General features: G+C 43.4%; 2 protein-coding genes across 7 annotated transcripts in view; one reads left to right on the forward strand and one right to left on the reverse strand.

Annotated features, from left to right (window-relative positions):
* The first annotated feature begins 4933 nt into the window (after positions 1–4933).
* On the forward strand, positions 4934–15736 carry vsig8a (V-set and immunoglobulin domain containing 8a). Its single transcript, XM_053410665.1, has 7 exons — positions 4934–4958; positions 5297–5472; positions 6421–6625; positions 9337–9489; positions 9998–10120; positions 11385–11526; positions 15508–15736. The coding sequence occupies exons 1-7, from the start codon at positions 4934–4936 to the stop codon at positions 15734–15736; spliced, it is 1053 nt and encodes a 350-aa protein (XP_053266640.1).
* A 1631-nt stretch (positions 15737–17367) lies between these two features.
* The window catches only part of vav2 (vav 2 guanine nucleotide exchange factor), a 178052-nt gene continuing 169656 nt past the window's right edge, over positions 17368–25763 (reverse strand). For 4 of the 6 annotated variants that reach the window (XM_053411318.1, XM_053411316.1, XM_053411317.1 and 1 more), the window contains 7 exons: positions 25081–25152; positions 24807–24868; positions 24407–24523; positions 23843–23930; positions 23618–23741; positions 19711–19865; positions 17368–18213 (listed from right to left, as the gene is read on the reverse strand). In XM_053411318.1, coding sequence (XP_053267293.1) covers positions 18166–18213; positions 19711–19865; positions 23618–23741; positions 23843–23930; positions 24407–24523; positions 24807–24868; positions 25081–25152 — 666 coding nt within the window. In that variant the 3' untranslated portion in view covers positions 17368–18165. Of the gene's footprint in view, positions 18214–19710; positions 19866–21086; positions 21177–23244; positions 23742–23842; positions 23931–24406; positions 24524–24806; positions 24869–25080; positions 25153–25763 lie in introns of those variants that run through there. The other 2 variants (XM_053411320.1, XM_053411319.1) reach the window with 2 other exon arrangements.

Here is a 25763-nt window from a genome sequence, read left to right on the forward strand (position 1 = left end):
CAGCTCTGCGCCTTTGTACCAAAAGTATTAATTTTAATTCGGCTATTAAATAGTAATGCAGTAATTGGGTTATTCTTCAAACGTGCAGTATGTAAATGTGACTCATGCAGAGGGACGTGTGACGGATGATTTGTTTCCTTGTGTTTTAGGCAAATTCCCCATCTTATCTTATGTCATCTTTTAGAATATATCTTTATATTATCTCCTTTATTTGTGTGTTTGTTTATTCGTTTTTTATAACGAAAGGGAAATGTTTTAAGTGGACAGATGCTCAGTGGGGGGGGGGGGGGGGGCTTTCACAAGGAAATGCACAAGCAGATTAAAATATATTATTTTTATAGTCGACATATAAAGTTGAAGACAAATAAAGTGAATGATAATGCTGTGTACACTGTTATGACTCCATGTAGTCTTACTTTTACTTGAATTTACTTTATTTGGAATCTCTGTGTTCATTTCTTTTTGCTGAGCCTTTTAGTTTTTTCATCATATTTCTGCTTTTACATTTTTAAGGTGACTTTTGCAAACGACATGGTTAATAACTTGAAAAAGAGAAGTAAACTGTCGGGGCCTATGGAGGTCAAATATATCAGTACCAGTGCAAATCATCCACAGTGGTCATAGGTTCAACTTCCATAAAGTATCTCTAATCTAAGCTGTACTCAATGTGTCAAACAAAGCATAAAGCAAAAAGTATCTAATGTGATTTAAGGGTACAGCTGTGTTACTCTGTAAAATGCCTGTGATACAAACAGAGAATTTCCACCTTGGATATCATGTGGTCGGTTCATCTTCTCCAAGCTACTTTGAAAAAAGGGATGTTCTATTAAGGTGGTAGGACCTTGTTCAGAGGAAGTGTCTTTACATGGGTGTAGATCTAGAACCCTGTGTTGTTAACCTTGTGTCTGATTTGTGAGGCGCTGCAAGGGGGGGGGGGGGGGGGACTGACAGAAGATCGCTCACATGAGTACAACTATACTGAGAGTGTGTGTTAATGAAAACAGTGTGAGCAGGAGGAGAATGAGCGCAGTGACCGGGGGGGGGGGGGGAGCTTGATGTTCCCTATGATCCTGTGTAGACGCAGCACAGCAGTCTGTCATTCACCTGCATTCAAGTTGATTCTGTCAGATGTTGATACAACTTTAGAATAGTGACGACTCTGTGTGAGACGTGAGATGCGATGTGCATTTGTGTTGTATGTTGACACACTGTACACTGCAACATCACAAAAACATGGAGTGGACACACAACAACTTGTACATTCCGCCTGGTCGCCTCCTCTGAACGAGATGACCTTGTGACTGGATCATGCATTAACCACCTGAGCCCAGTTCTGAGGCTTGAACTCTGGAGTGTGTCAGGGCCGCGTGCTGATCACCTCTCCACCTTTATGCAGTGATATGGCACAACTGTGATAAGCCTGAGCCCAGGGTCACTGTGAGACCTTCTAAAGATCATAATGAGGAAGGGACAGAAGATAAACCAAGAGAACGAGTCTCCTCAGACACACAACGTTTGAATCAGACTGAAACTGTTGCATATACGTGTGAATGGTTGAATATGTCTTGTATGATTGTCAAGACTAGAAAAGCACAATATAAATACTCCATCCTCTGCGCCCGTGTGTGTCTCCAGCTCCAGCAGAGCTCCTGGCTGCACGCCACCTTCACTGTGGTAAAAAAAAAAAAAAAAATGAAGCGAGTTCCTGCAAAGACAAAAAGAGAAAAGCTCTGTTTCCTCTCGTGTTCCATCAACTCACCGTCTGCATGACAGTGTTTCAGAGGAGCTGCTCTGACTGTGACGGTAACACACTGCAGCAGATGGTGAAACCATCTCCCAGTCATCACAGACGTCCAGAGCATGAGCACACTCTACTGTATATGTTCTATAAATACCACTGCATGTAGTACAGCTGATTTGATGTGTTTCCTGGTCCTGGTATTTACTGTGATGGCAAAAAAGTTCCCTGAAAAGAGTTGGTTTTTCTCCGAAAAGTGGTCGGCAGCCATTTCATGCTTTTGAAGCAATTAAATATAATTTCTTGCAGCAGAATACAAAGCAAACGTGGCTGCTTTTAAAAAGGAGAGTATCCAGTGAGTGTGTGAGGAGAGATGTGAGTTCAGCTGCTGAAAACACAACATTTTTTAAAACAGCATCGCCTAAAGCTTGAAATATACATGTTGTGACTACAAGAGAAAAATCCAGGTTGAGATTCAAATACAAGCGGAGGAGATGAAGATCGTTATCTGGTGTCGCTAATCCGTTTCCCTCACGTTCCGGCTGAGGGATACTTCCAGCGTCCCTCGGTTATAAACGCTGCTTCCCCGCAGATCTGGCACACAGATAACATTTGTCCTTTCTTTTTTTATTCTCTCTACATCCTGGTACACAAACTGTGGCGGCTTGTGTGTGTTTTTTTTGGCTGAACAACCAGTTTGTTGTCACTTGAGACCTCATGCTCTCCCTCCCTCTCTCTCTTTGTCTTCCCCTCTCCTTCCTGAGGAAGGATTGTTGCTGAGGTGCTGCATTGTGCAGCGTTGTCTTTATTTTCTCTACTGGACAAGTTAATTACTTTGTGTCGGCTCGGCCCTAAAGACAAAAACCAATAAAACGTCATAAAAAATATCAATCACTGAAAAAATGAAGACATTTAATTGACAAAAGCATAAAAAGAGTTAATAGCTGTTGAAGTTGTGTGTTTTCTTCTTTCAGCACAATTTGGTTTCTGTTAGATTAACAACCTGAGTTTCTCACACTCAGTCATTGTGGGGCGGCTCCTCCAGTTTCACCTGCTTCACAATACACTGCTTTGCATTGTGAAGCAGGAAGCAGGGCGCTAATTTCCTCGAGTGTGTCTTCATTGTTTGTATGAAATTTGATCGTAATCTTATTTATCTGCAGAAATAACTTAAAATTCTTTCTAATCCCCGTCTGTTTGTTGTTTTGTTTGTGATTTTGGTGGGAATCCGGATCAAGGAGGAATCTTATTCACGTTTTCAGAGGTTTCCCTTTAGAATAATTAAAAAAAATATATAAAAAAGGCAGATTTTAGGAAACATGTATTGTGCAATTTTAGTGCAGTGAAAATCTATATTATTATGAGGGGACTTTTGGGCCTTGGCTGACACTTTAGTCTTGCAAGTTGGCAATTAAAGGTATAAAGAAAGCACATGGTGAAGTTGTATGAAGCTCTATCAGGGGAGTGTCCTGGCAAACAGGTAGAACAAGTGGAGCGGCCGTCCAACCAGGAAGCGTTGTGATAACGAGGAGGTGCTGGAGGAGGAGTTCAGCTCGAGGAGCGGCTTTATCCTCTGTTTTCCATTACCAGTCCGTTTGGATGTAGCGTCTGCATTCAGGTAGGATTTCTAAAACCTTCCTCGTCAGCCTGCATGTGTAGCTTTTCAGTTTGTATCCTTCTGCAAAAATATTACATCTGTACTGAAGAAAAGTCCCAGTTGGTGGATGTTTCTGTGTTTTTTTCCGACCACCTGCTCTGAATAATTTCATCAGCAGGAGCAGCAGCAGGAGCAGGAGCAGCAGGAGCAGGAGCAGCAGGAGCAGCAGCAGGAGCAGGAGCAGGAGCAGCAGCACTATGTGGAGACTAAGCTGCAGGCGGCTGCCAGCTCTCTGCCTCGGCTGCCTGCCCTGGATCTCTGGCTTCTTGTTACACACTGCGACTCTCCTGAGCACGGGTAAGAATACAAACACGCGGGCAGATCAATTCCAGACCACACTAACCCACTGACGTCCTTCTCCTCCTCCTCCTCCTCCTCCTCGTCTTCCTCCTCCTCCTCCTCCTCCCTGTTATCTACTCCACTGTATCTCATAACACAACACTGATCGCAGCATCTTCTTGTGTGTACTTCTCTCGTCTCCGGTGAACACCGCCGAGCTCGAGGCCTCTGAGATTTCCCCCAGCGTTACCATGGGGCTCACGTTCTGTCCAATCAGGCGTTGAGATGATGTCCCCAGATGACTGTTGACTCCCTAATGATCCAGGGATTTCAGCTCATATGTTGTTTACTTGTGTCCGTGGCTCTCATTCAAATGCACTTCTAGGTTTAGTAGTAAGCTCTTTCATGTAGTGCAAGCGACTAGTTTTATTAATACAAATACAGGCAACAGTTCCTTTAATGTGCTCTAATACAAACTGCTATAAATGCAAAGCACAGTTATTTACACAAATAGTGTTTTAATGAGGAAAATGATGAAATGAAAAAAATGAAAAATGAAATGAACACCTCGTGTGAGAACCATTAAAACACCAGTAGATCCAGTGAACCACACTTGGCTCCGAGCTTCTGTAGATTTCATGTTAGATAAAAAGATCAGATTCTACATTAAAATGTAAAAAGTCTCAGCTTTCACCCCCGGGGCCAGGTTTACATTAAAGAGTTATATGTTGAGATACAGTCGACAGCTTGAGGAGAAGAAACTCATGATCATTTCATGTTCAGCAGGAAAATCCTCTGCAGTCAGTGATGTTGCCTTGAGTCATTAAGTTAAGCCGTATTCAGACATTTCAGACTGAGCATGATTGGGTCTGGACTTTCTCCAGAGTTTGTCTTTCACAGATTCTCCAATCTGATGCAGACAGGTGTAGATCAGCAGACAAAAGCATCTTCATCTCCATCACGTTTCAGCAACGTCTTCATCACTCGCCACTCGTCCACAGAAACTCTCACTCTGGAAGTTTGTGTTCTCACGTTCAGCCGCTCTGCAGAAAGTCAGGAGATCGTGTGGAGTTCAGAGCATGTGTTAAAAAGCAGCTCCAGAGACTTCCCCTGGTGAGGATCTCCCCAGGTTGTGTGTTGTGGCGTCTCTCCGTCTTCAGTCTGGTCTCCACCGACTGGGAGGAGGCAGCAGCTCAGTCAGATTTTGCTTCAGGTGAAAAACAGCAGATTCCACTTCTCTCACCGTGAAGAGCTGAACGATGGCGTCGTCCAGAGGGTGTGAGCGTGAGAACAGAATGCTCCAGTTTACCCCTGCATTCACCCGGTTGCCTCCGTCAGCCGTGGAATCATCAGTGCCAGTTCTATCGGCGGCTGCACAGTATATTTGCCAAAGCCATTACAGCACCACCACTGGGTTTGACAGATATGGTTTTTGGCTCATGAGTTGTTTTCCTCCCTCTATAATTTCTGCTCTCCCGGTTTCCTTCTGTGTTTTTGTGACCTGCAGTCCGGCCGCTCACGGAAACATGTCCGCCTACATCCTTGGGAATTCCCTTCGTGCTGTACTGTCACAAAAATGTCTTTCCCACTCTCTCTCTTTGTGTGTTTCTGATTCCCTGTAGGCCCTGGATACACACAAGGGCTGCAGGTGACATCCACCGGCCCCCTGCTCGTCCTGAAGGCAGAGGGCGAGGGTTTGATTCTGGGCTGCGGCTACACGCTGAGCCCCTTTGACAGCGGGGACCTCGACATCGAGTGGTCGCTGGTCAGTCCGGACGCCACGAAGAAAGATCGGATGGTAAGAAAGCTCGAAGAGGATAAGAGAAATAAAACCTTAGTCTCAAGAGAAGATGACATCCCATGAGCTGACTGGAAACCAAACCAGTGAGCTCATGTTTTTCACTTTTCAACCCAACACAAACTTGTTCCGGTGAATCCAGGGTCAGTCTCCGCTCGTTTGAGACGTCAGAATTCAGTCCGGGACCTTTTCAATTTCCCCCTCAAATTAGTTGTTGATCCCATTCGCCTTTTTAAACTAAGTAGGTGATTAGCGTCGGGGGATTGAAAGGAGGAAGTTGCCCTCAGGGAGCAGCCGCTTTATCAGTCAATACCAGGAGAGACAAGTGGTCAGTGTAGGTTACTGATTCCTGTGCAAATTGAATGCTTGGCACCAAAAGCAAAACCACTTAAAATGTGTTGTTCTTCCAAGGTCCTTTTTTTGTGTGTGAGCAAATTAATCAAACCACTGCATAAATTAGAGCTGCACTAATTGACTTCCGGCCACTAGGGGGCAGAGGAAATTGAAAAACGAGGTGTAGAGCACTTTTGCTAACGTGTTCAGACAGTTTTCTTATTTACAGACGACTGCCCGAGTTAGAGAGAGTAGCATTAGCATTCACCTGGGCCGAGCCTCTGTCCTCCTGCTCAATGTCAGTCCAACAAACACCTCATGTCCTCCCTGTCTCTGGTTTGGTCTCAATGATTAGAGGAGGACACAGGTCAGATCTTACACATTCTGCGGCTGTGATCTCGTGTACAGTGGATCTGTCGGAGCTTGTTTTCCACAAGGCGCCACAAAGTCGAGTGGAGCTGCAGCGTTGGTGGGTTTCTCACCGTGAGGGACCCTCAGCATCACATGAACTCTTTAGATTCAGTATCAAGGCTTTAATTGACCAACATCAATTAAAAAAAGCACAATTCAGAGTCAGCTGTTAATCATGTTTTGGTTTTCCTGTTTTTCCTCCAGCTGCTGTCCTACAGCGGCGGCATCGAATACGTCCACGGTGACGCCGCTCTCTCACTCGGGCTCCGCTTCGCCACCCCCGACCCCTCGAGAGGTGACGCTTCACTCTCAGTCGCTGCTCTGTCACCTGCCCACAGTGCGACCTACCAGTGCAAGGTGAAGAAATCACCTGGAGTGGACACGCGCAAGGTGTCACTGGTGGTGATGGGTAAGTCCGGGCGCTGGGTGTCACACGTACTGGTCTCTGGAAAGATGCAGCTTCTCAATTTGTATGTTTCAAAGTAGCTATACTCAGGGTTTTTTTATCTTTGTGGAGCTAAGCTAATGGCCCGATACGTGTCTGCTGTGGTAAAACACGTTTAACAGTCAGATTTTGTTCAGTAAAATAAACTTCTGTAAAGAAATGTCTTATAAATGAAGTGCATGAATTGTATTCAGTGGGAAAGTACATCAGAAAAAACTGTTGTCCCTGTATTTCCGTCTCGAGAATAATCATGAAAGTGAAGTATTTCATTTGATTCTCGTCCAACCTACTTTGTTTGAAGAGTTGGAGCAGCCGCTCGGTTGCAGGAGGGGTCGCCTCATCTACACATTTATTTATTAGGATTTTAAGACTTTTTATTATATCACTTCTCGCAAGGGAGTTTCATGATTGATCAAAGAAAATGTCCCAGAACCCAAATACAGAGGTCACACGAGGAAGAACAGCAATGAGACGGGTTCGGTGAACACGAGGATGAGGCACATTGTCAAATATACAAAATCTAACCCTGAGACTATTTCGATCAGGAGATACTTCACATGAAGAACGAACAAACCTCAAGAGGCTGCAGAGTTTCTCCTCGTTGTTGTTTGGTTGAGTTGAAGCGTGACACTCGAGCATTGGGCGTCTCGTGGCTCATCGGTGAAGCACAATGAATCCTGGGAGAAGTTGGGACCAGGAAGGAGCCGCCAGCTGGAGCCTTCACTTCTCTGGGATTGAAGGGAATGTGTTTGAAGGAGAGTTGGAAATGTGACGGTCTAGTAGTCGCACCATCTGTGATGCAGCCGGTCTTCAAATGGCTTAAGATCTTATACTTCGCTTCACAAGGCCACAACTTAAAAAGTCCGCACAACAGAAAGACTTTTGAAAAAGGTCCACAACAGACACACAACAATTTCAAACAAAAGAATCTCAAGTTCTCAACAGAAGAATGTTCTTGGGTCAATTTTGGATTTTTCAGGTGATCGATCCAAAGGTTCAAGGTTCACTTATTTCATTTGATAGCTAAAACCAACAAGTAGATTACATTACTACATTAGAGTTCTGTGTCAGTTCCCCGCTAACGCTCGACCATTTCATTTTTACTAAGCTTAATGTCACACGAGCCTCTTTGCATCGTGAACGCTGACAGGAATTAAATCTAATGACTAAAAACCTTTTGGTTATTTTTTCTCCGAGGAAATTACACTGAAAGCAAAATGTCAACCATTGTGTTTTCACATTTCACATTCATGATGTTTTCAGTCGGAGACACATCTGATTACTCACTTTAATGAGTGTCACGACATGTGTTTATTCTTATTCAATAGATTTTCCACTTCAAAATTACCCAAACAGCCGAATATGACCAAATGTAACTTCTTAACTTCAAAATAACAACTTCACATAAAAGCACTTTGTAAATGTTGATTATTTATCTTCTTCAGCAAATCCTTTTCTAGATGAATTAGATTTAAAGACACAATAGTTCTGTATTATCAGTGGGATAAGAGGCTGGCTGTGGTTCAGGAGGTCGTCCACTGATTGTAGGGTTGGTAGTTTGATTCCTGGCTCCTGTGGCACTTAAGTGAGCAAATCGGCTGCATGTGAACCTCGATGCAAAGTGCTCTGAGTGGCTGTCACGACGAGAGAAGCTCTTCACACATATAACAGACTTGTTGGGGCTAAATTATTTCCTAAGAACCTTGAATGAGATGAAATCACGTCCCTGAAGCCGACTGATAAATAACCAGAGCCTCATACAGCAGCTAGATGGGCAACAGCTGTTTTCAGGCTGAAAGCAAAACACAGTCCTGCTCGTTGTCGTCGTATGAAAATGGAAATGTGCTAATGAATGGAAGGGAAGATTTCTTTGTTTTCCTTTCTGCTGCAGTGTCAATCGAGAGCAGCGTGAAATGTTTGAAGCTCAAACAAACCTCGGAGTCTTTGAGTATCGAGCAAAACGTTATCGACGTGGACAGACCGGCTTCTTTTCTCTTTCACGTTTTCACCACAACACAGTGTTGGGTTCAAGGCCTCGTTCCTTCCCATGACAACCGCCTTGATCTACAATGTGTTGCAGGGACAAAAGAAAGTTGTGTTCTGAACAGACGACACACACACTGTGCCACAGGAAGTCAGCATAGCAACTAATTAGCTAGGAGGCTATTTCATCCACTTGAGTTGTTTGCTGTTTTTGATGATTGTGTTAATAATTTTAAAGTTCTTCAGCCAGTTTAACATTGTGAATTTTAATGTTATATTCCTATACATACATATATTGGTTGTTAACAATGGATGTATTGATAATAATATACAATTTTTTGTTAACAAGCAATCTTAACGCAGCAGTTTATGTTCAAAGTGCATATTTCTGTCTCATCTTCTCTTCAAGCTTTCGTTCCACATTGATTTCCACATTAATGATGTAGAATAAAGGCTTGTTATTTAGTTAACTCGTGTATAATATAGCATTTTTTGAATTCTAGATGCTTAAAATGTTTCTTCCCATCACATTCCACCTATACGATGCTTCCTCCTGCTGTGGGAGCCAGTGTCTGAACGTTTCCTCCCACTTCATCCTGGAGCTGTTCATCTGTAGCCGACGCTTGAGAGACAGAACTGACATTGCAGCTCAAATAAAAAAAGAGCTTGTCCCCTTTGCCTTGTGATTACAGTGAAGCCGTCTGTGCCTAAGTGCTGGGTGGAGGGGGGGCAGCTGCAGGGGGAAGCTGTGGCTCTGCACTGTCAGTCTGCACGAGGCTCCGCCCCCTTCACATACTCGTGGAGGAGAGAGAGCGAGGGCCCCATCCCTGATACAGCCACACAGGGTAAGTGTGACCTCTGCTGACGTCACCATGCTACTGCACAACGTGATGAACGTGTGTGTTTGTTTGTGAGTCCGTGTGTGTTTACAAAACTCAATGATCTTTTGCAGGGTACAGAATGTTTTTTTGAAAGAGAAGGGATAAGTGTTTGTTCTGATTATTGAAATGAGAAAATATTCAAGATAATCGGAAAATCCAGGTGAAATAATGATGAAATTGAAACTGGGAATGTTGACAATCACCAGTTTAGAGGCATTTTCTCCCACTTTCCTTTTCATGACTCATTTCCTGAGTTGTTTTTGACACAAAATCCTTTGATCAACGTCCTTCTGCACGAACGGATAGAAAGTTAATTAAAACCAGACACACAACAAAACCTGGAGAATGTCACACTTGAATTATTCCACACGTATAAACCAATCGGAGGAGATTAAGGCTCTTGCATGTGCAGCACAGTATGTTCTCCGTGTGTGTTAATCCGTGTCCGTGGGCGTTTTGCATGTTCTCTCAGACTGTGTGACCGGCGAGCTGAGAATCAGGAACCACTCGCAGAGCTTGGCAGGATTCTACCTTTGTGAGGTGAACAATGCTGTGGGAGCCGAGCGCTGCCGGATCAACCTGCAAGCTAACAAACGTAAGGGGGGGGGGGGGGGGGGGGGTGGACGCACGCCCCTGCATGAGCGTGCACGACACACACGTGGTCACGGAGGAACTAGATTTCATCCTCCGCTCTTTGTAGAAGTGCCAAATCCTCCTCACTGATCCACTTCACACACACACACACACACACAGACACACACACACAATCAGGTTTTAACGGCAGCGCTCAGAAACATCGGTGAATCCTCCTCATTGTGTCGTTCAGGCAGGAGGTCAAAGGTCAATGGAGAAGAAGCAGCTTCATTCACAGAGGAGGAGCTGGTCATCATTTAACTTCCTGATGTGGAGTCGCTCTGGATTACAATGATGTTAGAATCATTCTCCTGCCTCACGGCTTCATGAGGCGTAGCAACACAAATGGATGAATTGATTAGAGCCACTTCCTGTTTTGAATATAAATAGAAGCACGACTGTACCTCAGAGAAAATCCCTTTCAAAAAGAGGACAGTCCTGGTTTCTTCATGTAGAGAAGAAACCTGTGAACGGCTCAGAAACCAGGGATCTGTAGGGGGGGGGGGGGAGAAGAACAGCCGCTGATTCACTGCACCACCACAGAATAAATCATCTCCGGACTCAAACAAGCGCGCTAGGATTGTACAAATCCATAAATTGAGTTTGTCTTTGTGTGCGTGGTGATCCGTGGAGCAGATCTTACATCTCGTCGAGTCCATAACTCCGGGTTCAGATTTGTTGGCACCTAGCGGGGGGGGGGGGGGGGGGGGGGGGGGGAGGAATCATTCGTTAAGGTTAGGGTTCATTTCGAGTGCAAGGTGCAGAGGTTCCATCGCTGCAGCTCGGAAACAAACCGAAACAAACGAGACTGCAAGATGGTTAATAGGGATTTATAGGAGGCAAATAAGCAGATTTGGTGAAATACAATCTTCAGTTGTCGTTGAGTTGTGAGAAGAAAATCTCTGTATCTCAATTCATAGCTGCTTTCACCTAGCAACAGAGCTGCACTTACACACAATGGTAACTTATGACACAATCACAAAAACACAAATGCAAGTGTCGCAGGTCAAAGTTCAGCAAAGTGTCATCCAAGTGCAATGAATTCTGGGATAGATCGGCCCCAAGAAGGATCTGTCGGATGAAGGAGCCTTCTTAAATGCTCCTGTTTCAAATGTGATCATTAATTTGGGACATAACTCTAAAGGCTCTTCTACACCAGACAATAAAACATAAGAGTACAACTTATTCTTCTCAGTGATTAATTGTTCTTCACCCTGACCTTCCAGCTCCGAACAGAGCGGCGGTGATCGTCGGCACCGTCGTTGGCTCCCTGCTCCTCATCCTCATCCTGCTGCTCTTCATCGGGCTCCTCTACTGGAAGGCGAGCGGCAGATTCCGCCACGAGAAGGAATTCTCCAATGAGATCAGGTACAGACACCGGCAGCTGCAGCAGAGAGAGCACGGAACATTCTGTGGTTCGATATCTGAAGCTAATGAAGGGAGGTAAAGAAAAAAGAAGATCTACACATTCTGTGTGTTGGCAGGTTTCTGCTCGTCTTCTTCGGCAACAAGTCCCGAGAGGAAGAAGCTCCTGCCTCCTTCAGATTAAAGGATATGAACATTAGGATGAAACTGTGTTTTGTGCAGTGGTAGATTTTGTATATGTGCATAAGAGAAGCAGAAGTAATTAGGTGGTTTGGCCTTTAAGTAAAAAGAAGATACAGCACAAAACACTTAAAAAAGCCTTTCAATTAAGAATAGAGCCAAACACTTCACTTAAATCAAACCCAGGAAAGAGAAATGCGAATAAAAGAAAAGGTTTAAATAGAAAAAGATATATTTTATTCAGGTCTACACTCCCCAAAACATACTACTCTTACTAATGTAGTGATTTCATTTCATTCCTCCACGTTTATCGACACACTTCATTATGCAGAGAGCGTCGTCTGAATTTCGAGTTCCTCGCCCTGTGAACAGCAATTTGATGAGAAGCTGCAGGAAACTCAAGGTTTTGTGAGATGAAGTGCAGAAGCAAACTGATTTTCTTCAGGTACGCTGATGCAAATATAACCACTGACATAAATAACATCATCTCTGCAGTACGCTCAGTCGAACAGCGTGAGTGAGATTCATTAAAAGTTTCAAACTCTTCTCTGTTTGTTGATCGTCGGAGTTTGGATCAGGAGAAACTCTCGAGTGTCAACAAACTCTCCCGGGTTTTCTCGTCTGAGACTTTTACGGCAATTATACAGTTTCTGTGGAGAGTGGCATTTCAAACACTCAGTAAATAACAGCACTACCTCACACCACAGCAGGTCAAAGTAATTACTTTTTATATTTATCTAAAAGGAAAGAATAACAGAGTTAAATCAAAGTCTGTGTTTTGATGAATTCTTAAATTCTGGAAGCAGAAGGAAAAGCGAGTAAACACAGCTGGATCTCAAAAGTTTGAAATGATGGGAAATAAGTTTTTTTCTTATACAAGAAAGTGGCTTTGCTTTGCATTGAAAGCAGAAATGGAGGGAAGCACTCAGCCTGGCTGTCTTCAGCAGAAACTGAATCCACCTACAACCTTTAAAACTCACAAATCAAACCTGTGAGAACAATTTGACCATTTTTCACAGAAAGACCTGAGAGGTATCGATCTAAAGCTCAATCAGAACCTCTCACTGAATCGGCTTCTCTCTGGCAAGGCGGCTGATGTCAGATGGTAATGATGGCGATGATCACGCCACTCACTGAAACAACTTGCTCTAACAAATCGTAACTTTTGTTGCATGGCTCTCCAAGACAGCGATTCCAGTCGAGCATCAATCTGGGCGATAACCACTTGCCTCTAAGAGGAGCTACTGGTTTAATGCACATCCCAGTCCACTGATGACCTAGAAGGGGAAACGGGGATACCCCATCCTGAGCTGCTCCGGGGGGGGGGGGGGGGATGTTCTGCAGCCGACCTCCCGTCCTGACACGTCTGAGAGGATTTCTGCTTTTGCATAAAAAACATTGTCTCCTGAAATGTTCTTGGAGCCGTGGTTCACAAGCAGTTGAAAACAGCCCACAGGCTTTTAAAGCTGATGTGGAACTGGGGGCAGCGTCAGAGTGGGAGGACGGTGTTGGGTGCAGGAGACAGAATCGCATCGAGGGCCACAGTCCGTCTCCACGTCAGCGATAGACGGGAGTTAAACTCTCCTCACAGGAACACGACTTTGTGGAGAGAGACGGTGAAGCGTAATAATGTGAGACTCACGGCACCGGAGCCTCTCACATCTGTCACTTACTGCTTTTCAAAGTAAACAGTGCAGCTTGAGAAGTTCAGGGATGAGTCACACAGAGCATTATATCACTTCAAATACTCCGCTCCCTAGATCTAAAATAAAAAAATACAGTGAGAAAAATAAGACTCAAGCTGAGACTCAGGACCGAAACGTTAAGAGTAGAAACCCGACTGTAAATGAGCTCCGATGGATAAACAATCTGACGACAGCTTCTAAACTCACGTAGAAGCAAAAGCATTTTTTTTTAACTCAGTTTTTTGACATATTAACTTATTAGGAGCAGAGATGTTTACAAACAACTTCCAAAGTGCAGATGTTTGAAAAAATGTGTAGACTTTATCGCCACCTACTGGCCCGGTGTGCACGTTTGGACGGAGATATTTTATCAAAATGAAGGTCGTGTGGATGGATGGTTTTATAATTTTCTTTATCCAATTCAAAATGATCTGCAGTAGTGTTGAATCTTGTTTTATACGAGCGAACTGGCTTTGTTAAAGCTGCATCAACGGATTTTCTGGCCACTAGGGGGCAACATAGACGGGCTGTGGGGGTGTTTATGGTAACTACTGTTAATGAGTGTGTTGACCTCCAACTTTCACATTGCACACAATCTTTTGATGTGTTGTTAACAAATATTTATGACACTGCAATAATTAGATGTTGAAACAACTGGGAAAGTGGATTTGACAGTTTTCGTGGAAGCAGCAAAGAGACTTTCAGAGGAGCATCGAAACTAAGAGGGAAAAAGTTCAATTTGTTTTCAATGTAAATCGTTTCCAGAACAATCTTATATAATGTAGGACTAATATCGTGCAGCACCAAACATGCGTGGGAATGTGCCTCCCCTAAAAGTTCAGAGACTAATTCATGTCCACTTCGATTTGGATTTGGTGTCGAACACATCTTCGCTCAGAGCTCAGTCCTGTCTCGTTTCCCTGCAACACACACACACACACACACACAAACACACACAAACACACACACACACACACACACGCACACACACACACACACAACCCAACAACCCAACAACCACAGGCTCAAGAGACTCGAGGCACAGTTTCATCTTTAAAAAACACAAATTTATTCCCTTAACCAGCAGAAATCGGAGTCCTCGGCCTGCACAGGGTGGAAAAATGCCAAAGGGGATGTGTTGTGTGTTGTGTGTTGTGTGTTGTGCAGTTGTTCCTTCGACAGAGGAGTGGGTCAGAGCTGCTGCTGCTGCAAAGTTACGTGAATGCAGAATGCAAAGTAGCTCCTGAGCTCGGATGCTGGCAGCGGCGTTGACGAGGGGAGATTGTATTGTGTGCTTGTCAGTGTTTCCTGGCTGAAAGCAGCACCGGGGGGGGGGGGGGGGGGGGGGGGGGAAGTGAAGGTCTCAGTGGAGGTGGGGACGGGGACGAGCAAAGACAACAGAGACGTCTGCTGCTCAACTACAGGGAGACATCATGGCTCTAACATCCACTGTGTTGAATATGGATTCAAGCAGAACATCTCGGATCGAGGTTCTTCCCAAAACATGTCGTTAAAAAAACAAACTAACATTATGCACCAATTCTAGCAACTTATAACTTATAACTTATTAGATTTCATGAACTCAGATATCGAGATAAACTATATTGAATCTGCCAAAAGCCTGATGTCCAAAGTCTAACTTACACGAATGAGTCGTACCAGCAGTTTGATCAATTTTAAAAAGTGTTAACCAGAAACATTTGCCATCAGTCAAGGAAAGATATCCCTGATTGTAAACACTGTAGTTTTATGCTGATGAATATAATATTATCGCCTGTTTAGCTGACTGCATGACAGGTCTTCTGAAAGGAAATGAATCAATAAAACTTGATTCCATGTTTGGTTCTAGCCTCTAAAATATGAGCTTATGCATTTTTCTCTATTTTAATATCATCACAAATAGGGTTTTGACTTTTTATTAGTTTTTGAAGTGCCATCGCTTTGGAAATCTGTGTTATGAGGTATTTTACAGAAACAGCTCATGTCCATGATGGTCAGTGAAGCAAAATTAGATAAAAAAAAAAAATACACATTCCATAAACTCAGCTGCTGAATTTGCCTCATAACCCATTTTATCAGAACTGAAATCCTCTGACATGGTTGTTCTGATTTCAAACAGAGAGGATGTCCCGCCTCCTGAGAGCCGTCCTGCCAGTCGCCACTCGAGCCGGACTGTCCGTCAGCACCAACGGGCGACCTACATTCCCGTTGGTGGGGGTGGGGGTGGGGGTGTGGGTGGGACTGAAGTGAGCTCTTTGAGTGAAGGACCAACACATCCACCCTCCTGCTCCACACCAGTCAAAAGCAAACCAGTTGAATATGACGACAGGAATGGAAAAGCAGTTTGAACCAAACTGAGGAAAATCTGCTTCATTGAAGAGAAGAGTCGAGAAAGTTTGGGAAGTTTCATGAACTGAACTCAGAGCTGTGCAATGTGAACATTTGTTATTTAAAAGAAGTTTTTCTTCTAGTGCTAAACAATGAAGTTATTACATTTTATATTCTGATTTCTTTTGGTCAAAATGTTTCTATAATTTGCAATAAAAACATTAAAAATAAACCAGCGTCCTTTTTTTTTTTAAACAAAAGAGAAATATTTATTTCATGATAGACCTCATTTGGAAATACTCAACCTTTCAAAAAAAAAAAAGTAATGTACACAATGAAGTACTTTTTTTTCCAAGGACGTACTGACAGGAGTCGACAGAGCAACAGTCACATGCGATGGGTTTTTGTCCACTACATAAACAGCGTTTAGAACCCCCCCACCCCCCCGACCACACCACACTACCCCCAGGACTTTGTGCTTCTCGAGGGGGGGAAGTGTTTGTGATTCAGAGCTCAGTGTTTGCTCTTTATTTCTCAGCCTGAACACTTTGATGCTTTGGACATTTCATTTTATGAAAATAGCGAATCCTACTTTTTCTTTTCATGTGTTTTTTGGGAAACGTAGTAAAATGACTATCGAGGCTGGAAATGTGCGGGTGGAAGAATTGAAGGTTAAAATGTAAGAAGTAGGTCAATATATTGTTCCTGGAATGGAAATGTGAAATTAATGAACTCACCTTTTAAAGACTAGACAATTGAATATCTATAGAACTCATTAAAAAGTCTATCTGAGGGAATCTGTATGTAAAACCACTGTAGTCTGTGAATCAGTGAAAAAAGTATTAAAGCCTCTAAATGCAAACACTGAGCACTGCCCCCCCCCCCACTAGAAACTCCCAAAGTCACCAGGGCTCCTTCTGTGGACTTTATATGAATTATTAGCACAAACAGTTTTGCTTCAGATTTAAAAACTCTTGTTGACACTGTTTAATGTTCATCAGTCTGCAAAGCACCGAGCGGATTCAACACGCGTGAAAACCATGAATCTCTAATCGAGGAGAAAACAATCCCATCACCTGATCATCTGTAAAAATAAGGCAAGGTACAAAAAAAACACATTAAGAAATCCATGCACACATTAAAAAACATGGCAGAATTTGGCTTCAAATGAAAAACAAACAAACAACAACAACTTAATGGTCCAGTTCTCAAAACTAAAAAAAATAATCATCTTGATTCTGTGCAAAAAAACAAAAGTAGAACGACGAAGAGTTTTGTTTTAAAGTGTTGAGTGGTTGTCGAGTGGAATGTCTGGATGATTCCCTTTTTTGCGCATTCCGGCTGATTGCACCCTTGGGACGCTGAGACTGGTGTGAACAGTGTGTGTGTGTCTGTCTGTCTGTGTGTGTGTGTGTGTGTGATTGTTGTCGGTTATAAAAACCCTCCACAAGTCTCTGAGAGTCCGTCCAGCCTCCGGTTCGGACGCGTTAAATGCTTCACCATCTTCTTCTTCCAGGGCTCAGGAGGCAATCAACTGCCCCCCCAGCCCCCCCCCCCCCCACCCCTCCGCTTTGCTGTGTAAGTGCCTCCGCCCTCCATTTTTTTTTTTTCGGACAGACGTTGTGTTCCAGGGGCGGGGGGGTGGGGGGGTGGGAGGGAGGCAAAGTTCTTTACTGGCTGATGTTGAGGCTCAATATGCAACGACCATTCTTCAAAAGGCACCGTACTGTACATTGGTCGGCTCTGTGTGTGTGTGTGTGTGTCTGTGTGTGTGTCTGTGTGTGTGTGTGTGGGCACATGCACACATGGAGAAGTAAAAACAAAGTTGATTCCCTCCACTGGTGTCAGCCCACAAGGCATCACCATGACAACTAAGGCAAAAAGTCTCTCCACATGAAAACGTCCGTCTTTGTCTTTTATGTCTTTTCTCATTTTTTTTGTTTTTCTCATCTGATTCTTTTGCTGCTGCTAAAAAAAAATCAACGTCCCCACAATAATCATCCGTAATGATAATAATCTCTATTCAATAAATTATCTATACTGTACAATTATTTCACCTCACAATAGACCTGCAACAAAAAAAGGGGGGGGGGGGGGCGTCCTTTTCATAGTAAAGCTTTTTCCAATCGTCCGTCTGTGCAGTTGAGACAAACACTTTCTCTCTTCCTTCCTGTACACGGGGTTAAACAGGACGTCCCGCGTAAAAAGGACAAAACCGAAAAAAGCAAAGCTGGTCGAAGAAAGACAAGCGGGACGGAGACGCTGGGACACGAGGATCCATCAGGGAAAAGACAAACAGCAGAAAAACAAAAACAAAGAAGAAGTTCTCTTTGTTCCTCGTGTCCTTTTTCCTGGGGGGGAGAGTCACTTCCTCTGAGAACAGCAGGTAGAAGATGGTTCCTGATTTTTTTTTAAAGAGAAGGAGCCAGGCCCGGCTGACATCCCAGCTCTACTGCCCCCCCTCCTCGTCCACGTAGGTTGAAGGAAACCATCCGATCTGAAACAGAAAATAACCAAGAGACATAAACATCTTCATGTGATCAGATGTAAACAACAGATGGGTTCATTTAAAGGCTTTTTTTAACGTGCACGCAGATAATCACCGCTCGGATGCGTTGGACTGCAGAATCCTGCGCTCTGATTGGCTGAGGGCCGAGCAGCAGCAGCCTCGTCCCCGTTCAGAATAATAAAATACTTGAGAGTTACTTTAAGTTCTACTCCAGCTGTTGCTAGGCAATGGCTGCTCTTACTTGTTGCAGTGGTGAAGTGAGTCCTGAGCAAACCGAGGAAATATTAATGAATATTCAATATTTCTTCTGTTTTCAAATTTGTGGCAAGAAGTTTTTGTAAAGAGGGATAAAAATAACCTTATCTGCAAAGCTAATTATTGATTATTTCAACTTTATACCCAAAGGTTTTTGTGATACAGGTGCTTTACCACTACATATTCTTATATATTTAGATATTTGTATATATATATATATTTTTTTTCTGCTGTTTTTATATATATACAGTTTATATTTTATTGTACTATCCACTCCAGCAGCACAAGAACACTTTCCTACCGGACACTGACAGAATCACATCATTTCATTCCATTCCTGTATCTTTAAATATGTTCTCCATATTTGATTTATGTAATTATGTATGTCAGTGATTTGTTAAGTGTACAAGTTACTGGATGATCTGAATTTCCCACGGGATTAATAAAGTATCCATCTATCTATCTATCTATCTATCTTTCTATTTGAACCTCACATAGAGGAAAATTATTCTCCCTTTTATGCGGATATTATAAGATCATTTTGACACCATATTTTATTAATAACCACCTTTAATATATGAAATACAGCTCCTGGGGCTTTATGGCGATTAATACAAACGTAGGAAATCAATGGAAAATAAGATGGTAATAAAACCCAGTTAATAAATCGTGAAATGAAATAAGATTATAAAAATTAGGAGTCACTGAGGAATAGTAATAAATTGGAGTTAAAATGGAAGATAGATCAATCTGTTGTTGAGCACTCCTTGAATATTACAGTCAGTTTAACATTCTCCACCATCCACACACAGACTGGACTTTAATTCAGTTTACTGGTTCAACAGTGGCTCCAGCACCAGACAGTCTGGTTTAGCTGCTGGGCACCAGTACAACAGTGGAGAGGATGCACTCTCTTCTCTTTCATGCTGCAAAGCTTCACATTAACACCGCCAAATTTTTTTTTACACCCTGAAGTAGAAACAGTCCTGGAATAAAAAAAGCTGAATTCCCATCCAGTTTTTACTGCCAGTCTTTGAAGTGGAGCATTTCCCAGCAGCCGGGCTTTGACTTTATTGTCTCCACCACCTGCTTCAAGAAGAGCTTCTCAGTTCAATTATTGAATCCAGACACTCGAGGACCCGGATACTTTTGAGGGTATAAGGCATAAATCCAGGTTTCTGACACGTAACTTAAAGAAAACAGCAGCTTCCACATCAGGTGAACACTCACCCGTCCGTTGGCCTCTCCCTTCCACCAGCCCTGGTCTCCTCCGATCTTGCTGTAGATCTTCACCACGTCTCCTTCCCTCAGCGACAGCTCCCTCATGTCCCGCGCCGCGAAGTTGTACCGGGCCACGGCCGAGCTGACCACCCGCGGAGTGAACACTGGGAACAGAAGAGACGGAGACTCAAACCAGACACAAGACCAAATATCCAGCTTTTTTTTGTTGATACAATGCAGCAACTGAAGGTATTAATCACTAGTAGGTTTGCAAAATTCCGGGAATATTCAAAGTTGGAAACTTTCCACGGGAATTAACGGGAATAAACTGGACATTGTGTGTGTAAATATAAACATTTTGTTTTGTCATAGGCTGATTTGAGCCCTGAGGAAACTTTGGGCAGTTGACTATATGCTTCTGCATCTTTGTGTCATTCTTGTCATAGGTCTTTGCACAATATTTGCAAATGTACACAGCCTTTCCTTCTACATTGGCTGAGGTGAAATGTCTCCACACATGAGAGAGTGCACGTGGCATTGTTCTGTAGAATAAGATGAGAAAAAAAGCTTGTAAAAAAACACTAATGCAATGCTAGAGATATAAATAGTTGGCCAAATAATTGGAATAGTCTTTAAAAATATTTTACAATTGATGGATAAATGAATAGAAATAGGCTAGATGAACAGATGAACCATCCTCAATCAGAATGTTAATATATTTTCCCCAGTAATATCATCGAAACTTACCTGACTAGTCCTGCACACTACAGCAGGCCTCAATAGCCCTGATGTAGTGTGCAGGATGCTGGGAATTATCTTTGCATATGATTGAAGAATGCACAGCGGAGGGTTGAAATTCAACGTGCATCTTTATTGCTCAGCGTTTATTTGGCGTATAATTTTTTTTTTCTAAATTCTCAAAATTCCCAAGCTTAATATTCCCGTGGCAAGTTGCCGGAAATTTACCGGAAATGTTTTGCCCCTTTGCAACCCTAATCACTAGTAATGGAGTTTAATAACAATCTCTGTGCGTGAGGGACCTGGGCGGGAAGGTAATGCTGATCATATAATTAGTAATTAGCAGAGAACAGAGGGAGGACGTCTGCCTCCATGTTTCTTGTGCCACTGCATCGTCACTAATGAGCGTGATGAGAAGGGACGAGTTGTTTCATTAAGGGGAAAGGAAATAGCTTTTCTCTTCTGGATTTAATGAGGGACTGTCATTCCAGGGAAAGAACTGAAAAGTCCTCGTTATTGGAAACAGCACCGAGGAGATCGAGTGATGAGGCCGAGAGGCTTATTGTGAAATTACAGGCGGCTAGGTGTGGGAAGGCGCCAGGAGCAAGGAAAAGACAGGAAAAAACAAAAAACAAAGAATCCGGTACCTGACCAGAAGGGAGCTGAGGTCTGAGTGGAGGAGAAGTTGAGGCCTTGTGGACTGAGGAAGGAGAAGTTGTAGGAGGCGCAGGAGGCTGCTGAGAGGAAGACAGGAAGAGAGAGAGGAGGAAGTAAAGCTGGAAGCTGATTTGAGGCGTGTGCATGCAGAGCTGCAGCCGGAGAGGAGGAGGATTAAGAAAAAGACAAAGCTTCATTTGTTAAAGACTGTGTCTGCAACTTAAGAGTGCACTATATTCTTATTATATTTAATCTCAACGGGTATTTAAACAATAATATGAATGTATTTGTGGATTGTAAAAACGGTAATTGTTCCAATTGTCGGTTTATGCGTCGTTTGGCAAACTTTACTGTTGCATATAAATACAGTTTGACCCACAAGATAATTTTTAATGGGAAATAAAGTAGAACTAACCAACTAGAACTCGTTTTCATTCATAAATTTTTATATTTTTATATTGCAGCATTGTTGCCTCATAACGTGGCTGATGTATGAAACAGCCACGTTGCTCACAGACAACAAGATGAAGGCTGTAGGCAACCTTTTGAACATTAACACAACAGATCTGTTTTTTGCATGTGCAGGTTCGTGCACGTGAACTCCTCCGTGTGAATTTGTAAGAAAAAACGTCAAAAAACACACACACTGCACAACAAAGCCTCTAAGACAGAGGGTCCGACACAAACAGGAGCAGCAACAAGCAGAGGAAGAGGAAGTTGTGTAAGTTGAGGAACTTTATTCCTGCACCTTGAGGCAGTCATGGTTTGAAACTGTGGCTATCGATGCCTCAGTTTGGGTCAGAGTGCGCCATCTAGTGGTAGTAGAGAGCGGGTGTATAACCTTTAAAAGCTGATGGCTATGGATCAGGAGGAAAGAACACAAACTGGACCCCAAGATGTTAGACACACCCGGGTCGGATCAGCCTGAGGTGGGTCAGGATCCGTGAGGGGGGGGGGGGGGGGGTCTTGTGATAAAAAGGCTGAAACACCTGATGATGCTGAGGTACACAGCTGATGACATGTCCCTAACATCCGATAGATGATGAAAGATGTTCACCATCATGTCCAATATCCTAAAATATGTGTATGCTATTTATAAACTTGTTCAACATGTCATAATCACAGATGAAAACCAAGTCTTCCCAGTCCCACCACTGTTTCCATGCAGACCTGGAGGGGGGGGTGTCGTGTCTGCAGCCTCAAAAATAACAACCCACAGACAGAAAGAGATGGAGAAGCAGCACATTGTCTTCATTCACTTCCAAATGCAGCCAAAGCAGGAAGGAAACAATCCGGCTGCCGGGGCCAGTTGGGTTCTTCCTGCCCGGTGTAGGACAGAAGCCAGGGCCGGGCCCGAGCCAGTATTCATAGGGTCTAATGGACAGAGAGGGCAGCCAATGCAGACAGCCGGTCCACGGGCCTCTTACTCAGCCGACCAACTCTTCCTCTTTGTCTCACTCGCTTTATATATATTTCTCTCTGTCGCCTCCTTCTCTGACCCTCCCCCCCCCCTCTGACCGGGCTTCATTTCTTTTTGCACTCGTCAGGAGAGTCATCGGCCTCGGAAGGACCAGGACGTCAGGGGAGGTGCAAAGAGAGAGAGAGGGTTACAGCCTGTCTCATTTATTTTCCACTCCCTCGCATTATCCACAGCCAAGAGGGCGAGGGGATTACATTAGTAAGCAGGACCTGCACTTTATAGCATCTCTTCAGAGTCAAATTAGTAGTGTCCCTGCCATTCAGGGAAGCCAGCAGAGTTATAAATAGGTAAACATGTCCTGCCAGTTATCAATCCATCAGTTTTCTGCCTCTTATCTGGATCTGGGCTGTGGTGGAAGCATGTAGTCACTGGCTGAGGGATTCTGAGCTGTTCCCGGGTCAGGATGCTGGTTTGTAATCCCACAGCTCCTGGTGCCGTCCTACAGAGACAACACTGGGCCACTGGGATTACTGGATTTTAGAATCAGGAGCTCTACCAACAAGGTCACATCTTTTCTGTCCCCTTGACTCTGAATTATAACCAGACAGAGAAGTGTTCACTGTCGTGTTCACGTTTATTCAAAGTTCTGTGACGTTCAAGTCAAAGTTTATTAATATTGAACGTGTTGTGTTTCCAAATCGCACCAAATTCAACACTGCACTTCCTTTGGGCTGTTACAACACACATGTCAAGAGTCAAGAGCCGATAACAAGAACACTTCGCTCAAGATATTTGAGCCTCAGACAGACCGAGACCTCTTCAATCATTGGATTGATTCATGTTAATTATCATTCAAACAAACGCAGGAGTGAAGGTCACACAGCAAAATCACATTAGCAGGAGAAGGAGGAAGCAAGGAAACAGGAGTTTGTGTTGAAGCCTGATGAACGTTACAAGTTCGGCCACTTTTCTCATTTATCAGCCGACTTGCTCTGCTGGTTCATTTCTGTGAATCAGTGTTTCTGGGACCAACAGATTGTGTTATCAGCATCAGGGGGTAAGTGCAGTTTTAATGGTGTGACTGGGTTCAGAGCCACTTACCTGGAGAGCGCGTGCTGGCCCGTGTGAGCGAGCGTTCTCTCGACTTGTACGGGTATCGCAACGTGGTGTCTAACAGCTTGAAGCTTTCTTTTAGCGAATGGGCCTGATAGTACTCCACCAGCTCCTGTTGCATAGAATAGAACAGACAGACAGTTGAATAGTTTCTTATCTCTTCCCCCCCCCCCCGACGTCCAGCTTCTACTGGTACTTTCTGTCCAGACTCACCAGGAGACTCTCAAACTTCTTGGCCTCGGTGATGTGAATCCAGTTGTCTTTCTCAACGACTTTAATGTGCTTCACTTCATCATTGAATCTGGAAAATCAAACGACACAGTAACTAAAGACAACTCACTCATCAAATGATATTTATCTTTATTCTTTAAAGAGCAGATTTTGTAAATAACCCATTTGCAGCAATGTGTGAATATGGTTCAATATATTCTGCATAGTTCAATCAAACAAAATAAAAGTTCTCAGTCCTAATTGCTGCCCCCTACAGGCCCTTTGCACATGTCTGACAGACACCATATTCTCCATTACATTACATTACTATGTGAAAGCTCCAGTAAGAGCTAGTCCAGGCTTTTTCTTTGAGATTCATTCTCTCAGAGGGAACACGCACGAAAAACTGGATTTAAGGAAAAGCAATTACCGAGCGGTAATTAGCCGGAGCTGAAAGATGCACTGAGAAAGCTGACTGCTGCATCCTGGGAGAATTTTTCCTTTTAAATTTCCCATGAGATATGAATAAAGATTTTCCTTCTCTCCTGCAGGACACCACACACTCACTTGATGCTGATGGCGAACCTCTCGGCCTCGGCGGTCCTCTCCCGGATGAGGTAGGTCCCGCTGCAGTGGGACTTCAGCAGGTTGTCGGCCTGCTGGCGCTCCATGTTCCCGGCGAACCTGCGTGACGAGCACAAGAAACACGGTGACCTCCAGATGCAAAGAGGAAATCCACAAAATCCTCGACTTCAAACACCAGCGTGGTAATTCATCTTTTGGTCGCGGCTGTGTTCGGGGGTCAGGCTGCTTTGAATTTTGAATTAGTGCGTGAAGTAAACATCGGCAGATCTGAATTAATATAGAGAAGTGTCCTGGGGGGGGGGGGGGGGGGATGATAGTATATAATATATAAGGTATGAGCAGTGTGACGATTACAACAGTCTTCTGAAGTTAAGGGTCTTACCAAGGATAACCGTAGTAGTCTGATTCCCTGGAGGTCTGCCGGGTCGATAGCGCCTGGAAGGGCTGCAGCAGACAAACAGAAGCTGCACATTAAAGAAGTTATAAACAGAACAGCTCTGTGCTAGAGAGAGAGATATATATATATAGATTTATATGTACGCCCCACACAGGTAGTTAAGTGCACACTAAAGAGAGTCAGCAATAGGCTCTGATCTCAGAAGCCACACAAACTGCAGTGAGTCACTGAGGTCGGTGCACGAGAGCTGGAGACAAACCTTCGGGTCCAAACAGGGTTTTACACACGAACTGGGAAAGAAGCCGCTCTTCTGTGTTTGTATCAGCTTCCCCTGGAAAGTAAAGAGCAGGGGGAAGTTTATTTATAAAGCAGAGAGAGAGAGAGAGAGAGAGAGAGTGAGAGAGAGAGAGAGAACTCAAAATGATTTACACAAACTAAACAAACGTGTAAGAGGGTTTACAAATACACTGAGAAGGAAGTTCAAAGTAAAAAGGAACACAAAAACACAAAAATACACACATCACAAGATAATATATAAGTATAATATATAACGATTGTTTATAAATAAGCAATGTATTGCACATGTGTACAGTTTTATGAATATAAATAGGAAACGTGCAACTTTGGCGCCCACTAGTGGCAGTATCAGAAAAGATTGAAAACTAGTTTATTTTACTACAAAGACATTTTGCACGTTATAAACAGAAGAAAAATCATATAATTTTAAATAAAAATCTGTATCCCTGCAAATAAAATATTAAAGTATATAAGTAATATAAGTTATCTTATCTTAACCTGGTATAAATAAAATAGGATCTGCAGCTCGTTTGACTCAGTTCAAAGTATTCTCATGTTTTTAATCCAAACCTAATCCATGGTGTTTATTGTTGGTTTTAAGTGGGATTAGTGGGATCAGATTATTTCTCTTCAGAATGGATGATA

This window comes from Pleuronectes platessa, chromosome 19 (assembly GCF_947347685.1).
Source record: "Pleuronectes platessa chromosome 19, fPlePla1.1, whole genome shotgun sequence".
Taxonomy (NCBI): domain Eukaryota; kingdom Metazoa; phylum Chordata; class Actinopteri; order Pleuronectiformes; family Pleuronectidae; genus Pleuronectes; species Pleuronectes platessa.

Bases quoted from the DNA above. Each gene is read 5' to 3' on its own strand.
- vsig8a (XM_053410665.1), top strand. From the start codon at position 4,934: ATGGCGTCGTCCAGAGGGTGTGAGC. The intron at 6,626-9,336 runs GTAAGTCCGGGC...TTGTGATTACAG, and splicing joins GGTGTCACTGGTGGTGATGG to TGAAGCCGTCTGTGCCTAAG. The intron at 10,121-11,384 runs GTAAGGGGGGGG...CTGACCTTCCAG, and splicing joins CAACCTGCAAGCTAACAAAC to CTCCGAACAGAGCGGCGGTG.